At 43.9% G+C, this 12,217-nt stretch overlaps 1 protein-coding gene across 1 annotated transcript in view; it reads left to right on the forward strand.

The window, feature by feature from the left end:
- cxxc4 (CXXC finger 4) overlaps positions 1-10,098 on the forward strand; it is a 69,002-nt gene extending 58,904 nt beyond the window's left edge. Inside the window, exon 2 of the mRNA XM_055632663.1 lies at positions 8,709-10,098. Within this exon, the coding sequence (XP_055488638.1) occupies positions 8,709-8,756 (48 nt within the window). The 3' untranslated portion in view covers positions 8,757-10,098. The remainder of the gene's footprint in view (positions 1-8,708) is intronic.
- The last annotated feature ends 2,119 nt before the right edge of the window (positions 10,099-12,217 follow it).

Consider the following 12,217-nt stretch of genomic DNA (forward strand, 5'->3'; position numbering starts at 1 on the left):
AGGCCCACTCTGAAGCAATGAACAGTCTCCCCAAAGTGAAGCGTGTGATGAGAAGTCGCAACTCTGAGCACCCGGAAGTTGTTGCAGCACGGAAAGTAGTTGCTGAATGCCAAGAGGCCTACCCTAGGAGTAGGATGGAGCAGCTCAAGCAGGACCTGAAGGCAGCCAAATCCCAACTCTTTGAGGTGTACGACAAATTGAAAGAGGAGGAGGTTGCGAGAATGATAGAGGGAGTAGAGGCAGCCAATGATGGCAAGCGGTATAGCGAGGCATGGAGGGGTGTGAACGAGATTAGTGGCAGGAAGAAGGAATTCTCCAGAGGACCGAATCAACACATGGTTCACCCACTTCAAGAACCTGCTTGGGTCACCTACAGCTGTCACTGAGGAAGATGAGGAGATCGAGACTGTCCTCATGGATGTATAGCTTCATGATGGCCCCTTCACCATGGAGGAGCTGTGAAAAGTGAAGACCTCGCTGAAGCAAGGGAAAAGTCCAGGCCCTGATAACATCCCTCCAGAAGTGCTGAAAAACTGTGAGCTTGTGACATCATGCTCAAGTTCTGCAACACAGCGCTAATGACGAATGACAAGCCAACACAGTGGTCACAATCCAACATCATCCCCGTCCCCAAATCTGGGAACCTGAACAAGACTGACAACTATCGTGGCATCAGCCTGACGTGTGTCTTGGCCAAGGTCTACAACTGCTTGATTCTCAACCGGATTAGGGTTGCTATCGACCCGAGGCTGCGTTTCAATCAGAACGGCTCCAGAAAGAAGAGGCACACGGTCACACAGATATTTGCCCTCTGAAAAATCATTGAGGAGATGAAGAGTAACAACTGCCGGCCGTCCTAACCTTCAAAGACTTTAAGAAGATGTTTGACTCGATTCATCGATGCAAAATGATGAGGATTTTGAAGGCTTACTGTATCCCTCCTCGTCTCCTTTAGAGCAATTGAGGATATGTACTTGGGCACCACGGCCAAAGTTGTCACCCCGGATGGCGAGAGCAAAATGTTTGAGATCCTCGCGGGGGTCTTACAGGAAGACACGCTGGCACCCTTTCTCTTCGTCATTGTCCTTGATTATGCCATGAGGCAGGCGCTTAAGGAACATGATGACCTCAGCTATACAATCACCCCAAGGCTTCTAAGAAGAATTGGGCCAGTCAACTTGTCAGACCTCGACATCCCTGATGACATCGTCCTGCTGTCAGACGAGATTAGCGAGGCACAGGAGTTGCTCGGCAGGGTCGAGACAGAGTGCGAGAAAGTGGGCCTCCACCTCAATGCTAAGAAGACGGAGTACATGGCGTATATCGTTGGTGACCATGAGCTTCTCAAGACCAGTGGTGGTGCATCTCTTAAGAAAGTGGAGGACTTCAAATACCTGGGAGTGAGGATGCAGAGCTCGGAGAATGACATCAAGTGGTCACATGGAAAGCCTTCAATAACATGGGGAAAATCTGTCTAAGGATCTGAAACTGAGATTCTTCCATGTAGCTGTAGAGACCATATTATTGTATGGGTATGAGGCATGGACTCTCACTCGAGCACTGTCCAAGTCTCTCAATGGTACATACACCCGAATGCTCAGAAAAGTTCAAAATGTCAGTTGGGGGACCACATCACCAACGTCCAGCTCTATGGGGAGATTCCACCTCTGACTGAGAAGATCAGGTGGAGAAGGATGAGGCTCGCTGGTCACTGCCACTGCCACCGCCACCCAGAAATGCCAGCAAACAGGGTTGTGCTGTGGGAACCCACCCATGGAAGACGTGACCCGGGACGGCCAATCAAGACGATGCTGAAGACTTTGATGGAAGACGCATGTGTAGAGACAAAAGAGGAGCTTGCCAGCTGTATGGAGGACAGAGATGTGTGGTGTGTCCGTCACCGTGCATGTCTGAAACCAGCACCACTGCATCGCTAATGTTTTCAACGATGATGTTGATGATGATGCCTTTCATTTGCTGCTGCTGATCCCCCCACCACTTCTACATTTTTGCTTTTGGGCCGATTCTTTATGTGGTGAGGCAGGAACTGTGCTACCAACAGATGCAGGTTGCATTTGGGATGCCATGAAGTAGGTATGTCGTCCTCACCTGTGCCCTTCTTACCCTCTCTCCGTTCATGTCTCCCTTTTTCTGGATCAAATAGAACTTGGGAGTAAGCCATTCAATCCCTCACACCTATTCCAATATACTTTAATGTCATGGCTGATCATTACCTCCTATCTCTGCTTAGTTATTTTAACCTGTCTCACAGTGTGGGAAAATTAACATTGGCCCGATCTTATAAAATATCCTGATTTTAAATTGTCTGACAACAATCTTAGTGTCTGTAATAAGGTAAAATATCTAGGGCATATTATTACAGAACAAATGACAGATGATGAGGATATTTATAGGCAACGACGCATGCTGTATGTACAGGCGAATATCCTCTTGCGTAAATTTGGTGCGTGTGCAGATGTGGTGAAGATGTCGCTATTTAGAGCATACTGCACACCCCTCTACACTGCGCACCTGTGGTCGAACTATTTAAAGACAAGTATGCAGAGACTAAAGGTGGCATATAACGATGCCATGAGAACACTGCTAAGGCAACCTAGATGGTGTAGTGCCAGTAATATGTTTGTGGCTGCAGGAGTCAGTACTTTAGAAGCTATCCTAAGACACCACGTATAAATTCATTTGCAGGATAAATGACTCTAAAAATGTGCTTATTGTGGCCTTGACAAACATAAGGGTTAGCACTACACGCTACGAATCCCAGCTGTGGAGACACTGGTATCGTTGTCTCATTGTAGGACATTGATCATCTTTTAATCTGGATTTTTAACTTGTTATGTGGGGGGTTATTTAAATATAAATTATGATGTTTTTATGTGATATACCATGATTTTATATATATTTATGATATTTGATATGCAATGCATTTTTAATGTAATGTTGCCCCTTGTCTGGACCTTGAGCCCGTAATAAGGTTTATTTATATTTATTTATTTATAACAAACATTAGGCCAAGGACGAAGGAAATTCAGCATGTCCCCAACGACTCTTGTCAAGTGCTACAGATGCACCATAGAAAGCATCTTACCGGGATGCATCACAGCTTGCCAAGGCAGCTTTCAACTGCCCTGCCATGACAGCAAGAGTTGTTGATACAGCCCAGTCCATCACGCAAATCAACCTGTCCCTTTCCCCCTCCCTCTAACTATCAACTCAATCTACATTTCACGCTGCTTCAGGAAAGCAACCAACATAATCAAAGACCACTCACACTCTGTCATTTCCTCCTCTCCCCTCTCCTGCCGAGTAGAAGTTACAAAAGTCTAAAAATAGAATACTACCAATGTCGGAAATCTGAAACAAAAATCAGAAAATACCGGACGGAGGCATCAGCAAGAAAAACAGTGATAATGTTTCAGGTTGAAGCCCTTCATCACAACCTTTAGCCATTGTGATAAAAGCTCGTCCACACAAAGTCTTAACTCTCTTCATGGAGATAACCTAACTGCTGCGTGACTTTATTTAAGATATCCAGCATCTAATTTATCTCGCTTCAGTAACTAAGGCGGTTGTTGTGTTTGATCTCGGCAATCTTTTTCCCGATGTGAACTGCGCTCAGAGAGCCAAACGTACTGATTTTAATCTCCGTGCAGGTGCTGCTTTTATCATTTTTTTTCTGTGTGGTGAGAGTAGTGTTCATGCAGCCAGGTGCAGTTTCCAGTCTGTTGCCTTGATTGCTTTCAAGACTTGTGTTGCTTCGTGATTGTGAGCCTCTTTGCTGAGATAAGCAACTTTACAATGTGATCCCATCAGCACAGTGTTGAGAAATTGCAGCTGTGTAAACCAGATGTCTGTGCTGGGTGGATGATGTTCCCTGATGCTAATGTAACTTTAAAATGATTGCAAATTGGAGTCTAAACATCGGCCATGGTGGTGTTAACCTCGTGGCGGTGATGTCGACCATACTGATAGAAATACTCAAAGCAAGACTCCATGATACTTTAGTTTACTCAAAGCCATGCAGCATCAACATGTGCCGTTCGATGCTGTGGTATTTGCTCTTTGTTGGGTTGCTCAGCTAGTGGAGTCGGAGTTTCAGTTGCAGAGACGTGTCCTTTCAGCACACCCTGTCGTCCTCCTCCACCTGACCTGCTCCTCCTCTGCCTCTCCCCGTATGTCTTCTATTCTTCCTCCTGTGGCTTCTTGAGACATTTGCATGAGGGCTGGGACCTATAGTGGCATCATTTTAGAACGGGGGACATGAGACCCTCTCTGGAAGGTGCTGCGTGGCATCTCTTGTTCACTTCAGGCACCTTGAGGACCCTTGTGCCACTCTCCACTGACCTCCTGGTGATTGTACGACTGGATATATTGATACTATACCAGAAAGGTTCAGGGAAGCAAGGAAGGAGTGGATACCTAATTCCCATGGTGCCAGCTCTCAGTGCAGCATGGCAGTTAACGCATGACAGACTCCTGAAAACAAAATAAAATCCTTAGTTGTGAGAAATCCCATCCCCCGGAGTGCTGGCAGTTTGTGGTTCTGATGGCCCAAGTGATTTAGTGCTCAACGTTTGTGGAGAGAGCCCAGAATGCCACATGAGTGCAATCCATCGCTCCGTCAGCCTTTAGGAAGCCTGTGACGCTGACAAATCCCCATGCCCCTGACAATCGCTGTGCTGTGTGCACAGAGAAGAAAATTAATTCTCCCTGTAAATCCTGACATGAGCTGAGCACTGAGGTGTGGCAGAGCTCAGCCATCATCACAGACATTTGAAGGGATAGTTCATAGATATTTTTAATTATATTAATTCATAAAGATAACATAAATATAATCGTGTGTTTATTAGATTTGCTAATGTTTGTTGAGGGCCCTGTTATGTATCAAAAGTTCATTTGACTGAGAACAATAGTGTATGAAATAAAATGTCACTTGAATCTAGTGTATAGAATGAAGAGAAAGGTAAATAGAAAGTACCAATTTCCTTTTGCGGAAAGGCCAATAACTGGGGAATTGAAAGGAGTTGAAAATGAATGATTTCACTCATTGAGTGATAGCAATAAAACTCATTTCCTGAAAGGCAGAAAGACGGACCATATTCACAATCTGGCTGAGCATCCGAAGAGGAGTAGCAGCAATGTGGTAGACCGGGGCTGGGAAATAGGATAAATCTAAAATCCACTTTTGCCAGGCATTGACATGAATTGCTGAATGGTCCCCAAATGCGCTGGAAGGTTTTAGAATTCTTTGGTTAATAGGCACTCAGTGACATCACTGCACATTCTCACGGTAAAGCTGATTGTACAATCGCAGCTTTTGTGCTTCGTAAAATGCAGCATTTAACGTTGGAGAAACAATTGTTATGAGCAATCATAATGAGACAATTTTATTGGTATTAGTGTATGGTCTCATGTACCGAGATACAGTGAAAAAGTTGTTTTACATGCGATCCAGGCATATCAAATGCAAGTACATCAGGTGGTACAAAGCAGAATGCAGAATATAGTGTTAAAGCTACAGAGAAAGTACAGATAAATAAAAAATGCAGGAGCATCAACGAGGCAAATTGAAAGATCGGGAATTCAGCCCTAGCATAAACTTAGTGTAGATCCATTCAAGGGTCTGATATCAGCATGGAGGAAACTTCTTGAATCTGGTGGTACATGGGCTGAGTCCAGAACTCTCTGCAATTTATTGTGGCTTTGGGCAGAGCAGTTACCATGCCAAGCTGTGATGTGGATACTTTTAAACGTGCATCTGTAGAAATGAGTAAGAGTCAATGGAAACTTTAAACTATTACTGTGTTAAACAACCTGCAGAGTGGCAGGTTGTTTAACATTTTACACATTTATTTTAGCACCATGTCGAATTTATTTTAAAAAATAATTCTGATGCTTCGTCTGTCGGGGAAGCACTGCATGTCTAAAGGGTTCCAGGGTTATAAAAGGAGAAGTGGGTCTAGAAATAGCAGATGCAATATAACTTAGTCACCTGTGAGGTGGTGCATTTTGGCAAGGGCCCTGGGGGATGTTGGAGAACTGAAAGACCTCGTGATGCAGCTGTACAAATCATTGGTGAGACCACATACTCTATTGTGTGCAATTCTGCTCACTCATCCATGGGAGGTATTCTCATGAAACTAGAGAAGAAATAGAAAAGATTTGCAAGGATATTACCAGGACTTGGTTATAAGGAGGGCTTAAGTTATAAGGAGAGACTGGATATGCTGGGCTTTTTCCCCCTGACCTGTAGGAGGTTGTACAGTGATCTTAGAGGTGTAAAGAATCATGAGGGGTGTGGGGAAAGTGGGAGATCACAGACTATTTCCCAGCCTAAAACTCGACGGCATCGATTTGTTGAGATGGAAAGATTTAAAAGTGACCAGATGGGCAACTCTTTCACGTAGAGGGAAATAGGAAATGGAACTAGCTGCCAGAAGAATATGTAGAGGAAGAATTACAATGTTTAAAATACATTTAGATAGGTTCAAGGATTGAAAAGGTTTAGATGGATGTGGGCCAAATGCAGCCAAGTGGCATTAGCTCAGACAAACATCTTTGTTGGCAGGACAAGTTGGGGTGAAGGGCATTTTTTCCATGCTATATAACTCTGTGGCTCTATATCTGCCATTGAACATACTACAGAATTGGGCATTTCATGGGTTAGAATAAGTACCATATATGGGCATCATGATGACCCTCATTATGTTTTCAGGCAGTGAGGGCTTTAAATGTTAACCCCATTGTGTGGGACTGGAATCGCATTAAGGCAAATAAGGTGGGAACTCCCAGGATCTCATTTCCAAGTGTCAAATAAGTTATTTCACAGAATTCCAATAGATGTTAGTATGGATAGGAAACGTTTTGAGGGAAATGAAGCAAATGCAAGCAAATGGGACTAGCTGAAATAGGGCAGCTTGGTCGGCACGGCAGTAGGGCCTGTTTCCATACTGACTCAATGACCCTATAATAGTTCAATTCCTGCAACCAGCCCAAACATGTTGACTCTAATTTACCTTGATGAATTTGAACTTCTACTTATTAGATTGCCTCTCCCATACTATAGACAAGCAAATATCTGTACCCTGATATCTGTGTGCCCTGCATCACATTCATCATGTCCACATTTGAAACATTAAACTGCCTTTACAGTCACCGACGGGCAGCCAGGGCAGCTTTTTATATCCGCTGAAGCATTTTGCATTGCAGCAGGTTGCAATGGTTCAATGGTGCCTTTATTGTCACATGTGCCAAGTGCAAACGCACAGTAAAATTATTTTCTTATAATCAGTCCAATAGAGTATAACTATACCTAAGCACATCCCTGATTAGCAATTTGTACAGAAATAGTCTATTGATCCTGCATGCAAGAGGCGCCATGTTTTGGCTCTGTTTCCAAAGTCCGATACGCACTCTTATGGGCAATGCTCATTCCATGCAAGCCCCCAGGCTGCTGCGGGACCCCAGCTGCTACCTTCCTTGGTCGTGTGGATCGTCCAGTGAACCGACGTCCTTTCCCCGCCCGTCGACCTTTGGTACTCGGGGGCGCCCCCTGCAGCTGCAGCTGACCATGAGTAGACCCGACCCTCTCCTACTGGCCTTGGTCCTCGCTCTACGTCACTGGCTCCATCATCCCGGTCTCAGGCCTTTGGCGGATGAGCAGGGGCTGGCTCAGCGGGCTCCCTCTTCCATCGCATCCTACGAGCATGGGCCGGCTCGGCAGCTACCCCCTGCAGGCCATGGGCCGGCCGGTTTGGTTCTATGGAGAAGGTCAGGACAGTATTGTTCCAGAATCCATATCACTCAAAGCTTCTGTGATGTTCCCCGCACCCTCATCCATCACGGACACCATTCCTGCACAGCGGTGCTGATGTACAGCATGGATAATGTTTAAGAAAGAACTGCAGATGCTGGAAAGATCAAAGGTAGACAAAAATGCTGGAGAAACTCAGCAGCTCCCACTGAGTTTCTCCAGCATTTTTGTCTACCTTACATCATGGGTAAAATTGTATGGTTCCATATATTCCTCGGGTACCTGAAGGGGCTCGTGAACTGACTGAAGAGCCAAGTAGAGAAACAGAGGCCGAGTTGGGTTGTGCTTGGATAGAAGGTCAGTGGCTCCCTGTGTAAACAAGTGGCCCGAATATATGCCCGTAAACCCTATGTCAACTTCCCCTCCAGCTTGCAAATCCAGTGCACAGAAAGGGATGTTTAATGGTGCGATGTAATAACACTGCTCGGGTGTGTTATAATTCTCACTGCCCAACATGTAACCAAAGTAGGAATCAAATCATCTTCCCCTCGGGGGGCATGTTGCCTTACCCATGCCCAGGTGCCTTTTCTCCACCATGTGTGTGCTTTAACCAGCCACTTTGAGCAGCTGAGCCAGCAGTGTTTCATCCAGCGGGAGACGGTGTTGGTTGACAGGACCAGAAGGTTTCAGGCTGGAAGTTGAAGCTCCGGATGATTTATCCTCTTTTGTTTACTGTATGTTGTGGGAGCCCATGAAACCCTGCACATGTGTAGGACGTTGTGTTGTTAGCATTATGTCCTGTCAGACCACAGGCTATCCTGCAAGTCCTTGTCCACCAAAAGAGTGGGAAGCTGTGAAAACAGCAACCTTAGCATCGGCAATTTTCTTTCCTGTTTTCAAGTATTAATCTCTTTTTTTCTTCTTTTCACTTTTGCAGAGGGTGATTGTCCCTGGTGGAAGTGAAGCCTTCAGATGGTTCTTCTGAGCATAGTTGCAGATCTCCTCAAGACCTCATGAAGCTTGAAAAGTCTCGCGAGCAGAGAGCTAGTTCTGCACGTGTTCCAGACACAAGGCACGAGCTCCATGCTGATGGTTCTTTTTCTGTTTTTGTAGTGGGCGTATTTTTGGGCATCTTTGGTTTTATGTCAAAACTCTATGCTGGTATTATTAGGGGTGAATTTGTGCAAAAGGTCAGCTTGCATTGTATGGTGAAGAGAACTGGACAATCATTCGACCATATTGAACATTTGTGGCCAGTGCTATTGTTTATAAAACAAAACTTGTATAAGAAAGGGGGAATTAAGCAATAACCTATAGTGCAATTGTACAGATAATGAGCATGTTTTGTAGGGTAGTGAAGGATATAACAGTTTCCTAAGAGTAGATTCATTGTTCCATGGGGTTTAACAATGATTTATACTTCTTAGCATCTCCAGCTCCTGGTTTCAGATGCTTCTTTACGTCAACAGACGAAGACAACAGGACCACTGCAGTGCTGTTTGATTTTTGAAATTGGGGGACTGACTGTATAACAAATGAATAATAGCACGAAAGAGGGCATGGGGAAAGGTGTGATTCACTGGTTGTGAAGAAATCCCCTTATGTCTCCAAATACCATACAGTGTGGAGACGTATATTTAACAGGGTAATTTTCCTCATCTTTTAAAGATGCACTTTGGTGAAAAGCCTTTGAAGAATTCTCCATTTTGAGCATTGTGATATAATGGAGAGTTCGGTGATTGACCATACGAGGCACTCAGTATATTGTCTCCAAGGATGTGTCAATACAAGACATCAAACCATTCACCTGGCCCAGTGTGTAAATTTTGCCTCCATTTACAATTTACAGTGCTCTCCACAATGTTTGGGACAAAGATCCATCATTTATTTATTTGCCTCTGTACTCCACAATTTGAGATTTGTAATAGAAAAAATCACTTTTGGTTAAAGTGCACATTGTCAGATTTTATTAAAGGGTATTTTTATACATTTTGGTTTCACCATGTAGAAATTACATCTGTGTTTATACATTTTCTCCCAATTTCAGGGCGCCATAATGCTTGGGACACATGGCTTCACAGGTGTTTGTAGTTGTTCAGGTGTGTTTAATTGCCTCCTTAATGCAGGTATAAGAGAGCTCTCAGCACCTAGTCTTTCCTCCAGTCTTTCCATCACCTTTGGAAACTTTTATTGCAGTTTATCAATATGAGGACTAAAGTTGTGCCAATGAAAGTCAAATAAGCCATTATGAGACGAGAAACAAGAATAACACTGTTAGAGACATCAGCCAAACCTTAGGCTTACCAAAGTCAACTGTTTGGAACACCGTTAAGAAGAAAGAGAGCACTGGTGAGCTTACTAATCGCAAAGGGACTGACAGGCCAAGGAAGACATCCACAGCTGATGACAGAAGAATTATCTCTATAATAAAGAAAAATCCCCAAACACCTGTCTGACAGATCACAAACACTCTTCAGGAGTCAGGTGTGGATTTGTCAATGACCACTGTCCGCGGAAGACTTCATGAACAGAAATACAGAGACTACAGTACAAGATGCAAACCACAGGTTAGCCGCAAAAATAGTAAGATTAAACGAGAACTTACCAGTTTCAAGTTTGATCGTTATTTTATGAGGAGTAACGTTGAGGGATTACGTGAAGAACCCCGCCAGGACGCATGCGTGTCATTCTTCAAAGCAGCGGGGTGAAATCACAGATAACTGTAATGACTAAACATAGTAAGATTAGAGAAGAGATACCAGTTGAGTATATGATCAAGGGTGGGAGTGGAGGGCACGTAATCCCTCAACGTTACTCCTCATAAAATAACGATCAAACTTCAAACTGGTAAGCTCGTTTAATCTTACTATTTTACTTCGGAGTCACGTGAGTGACTACGTGAAGATTTTAAAGCTCTGATTTCATGCCATGGAAACGAGTCCATGCATCACATCTGCCTTTATTATGGGGAGAATAGTGTTAACATCATTAGACATCAATACGATATTGAAAACCCAACGATAAATATATTAACACCAAATTATAGCCCCTATTTATGGGGTAAAATTATATTACAGAACTTAAAATTGTTTCTGCAAATGTTCCAGGTTCAATGACTGGTTTGTTATAAAATCGTTGGAAAGTTTTCTCCGTTGACCATCCTGCTGTCTTGAGGATTTGGTCCATAGGAACATCCAACTTCATAGCTGCCGATGTAGCTGCAGCCCTGGTGGAGTGAGATTTAAAATGCTAGTGTCTACTCCAGCCTTTATTAGGACCTGTTTTAGTCATCTAGAGATGGTCTGGACTGTCACTTTTTTGAGTGGCTGTTTGTAGCTGATTAAAAGTGACATTTCTTTGCCTCTGATGATCTTAGTATACTCCATATATAATAGTAAGTGTGTTACAATACAGAGACGATCATCTGTCAGGTATGCTCTGAATTCTGTTTTTAGGCCTGCTGATCCCTGTCTGTTCTGTTTGACTAATTCATTGATGTGAAAAGTTAAATTTCCAGATGAAATAGTCATGTTGTCCAGCCTTAGTTTCTGTAGCGACTGGACCCTTTGTGCCATGACCAAGGCCATCAGCATGACTGTTTTCATAGTCAGTTTCTGTAGGGACAGAGCTGTAGCTGGAGACCAGTTTCTTAACATGGTCAGTACAATGCTCACATCCCATGTTTGGGAGTACCTGGTTCTTGGGGGATTAACATTAAAAATGCCCCTCATGAGTTTGGTTACCAGGGTGTGTCCCAACAGAATGCCGCTCTGTTCCTTGCCACAGGTATGTTGACAGAGCACTTCTGGTGCAGTTGATGGCACTATGACTGAGCCTCTCATCGTAATGGAGGCTTGCCAGGAATTCCAGAACAGACGGGATGTTCATAGATCTGTGGGTGATGTTATTGTTGTGACAGTACTTTTCCCATTTCTTGATGACACCAAGTACTGTTTTTTGGTGGACTGTCTGTGGGCCGCTGAAATAATATCCACTGTTCGGTCCATCAGTCCCAGGTGTAGTAGAGGTGCTTTCAAACTCTACAAATTAATAGGTTTATATAATTATGACATGGGTAACTTCCCCTTGTTGCGGGATGAACCAGTAAATTAAGTCTATGATGGATGGTGATGCATGGTTCTAATACCATGTCGAGTATCACCGGGACCCATGGTTGAGTAGGCCAATCGGGTACTATCAAAATACCAGACGCGGAGTCTTGCTGTATTTTCCTTAATACCCGACTGATGAGGCAGAAAGGAGGGAATGCATAAATAAACAATATCCCCCAATGCAGCGAAAATGCATCTGTTGCCGCTGCCCCAGGTTCTGGTTCCCATGAACATAATTCGATAACTGGTGTGAGCCTGGATGCGAATAGGTCGATATCTGGTGTTCCATACCGTGCTGTAATTTCAGCAAATACATTTTTATCCAACATCCATT

The sequence above is a fragment of the Leucoraja erinacea genome, chromosome 3 (genome assembly GCF_028641065.1).
Source record: "Leucoraja erinacea ecotype New England chromosome 3, Leri_hhj_1, whole genome shotgun sequence".
In the NCBI taxonomy this organism is placed as follows: Eukaryota; Metazoa; Chordata; class Chondrichthyes; order Rajiformes; family Rajidae; genus Leucoraja; species Leucoraja erinaceus.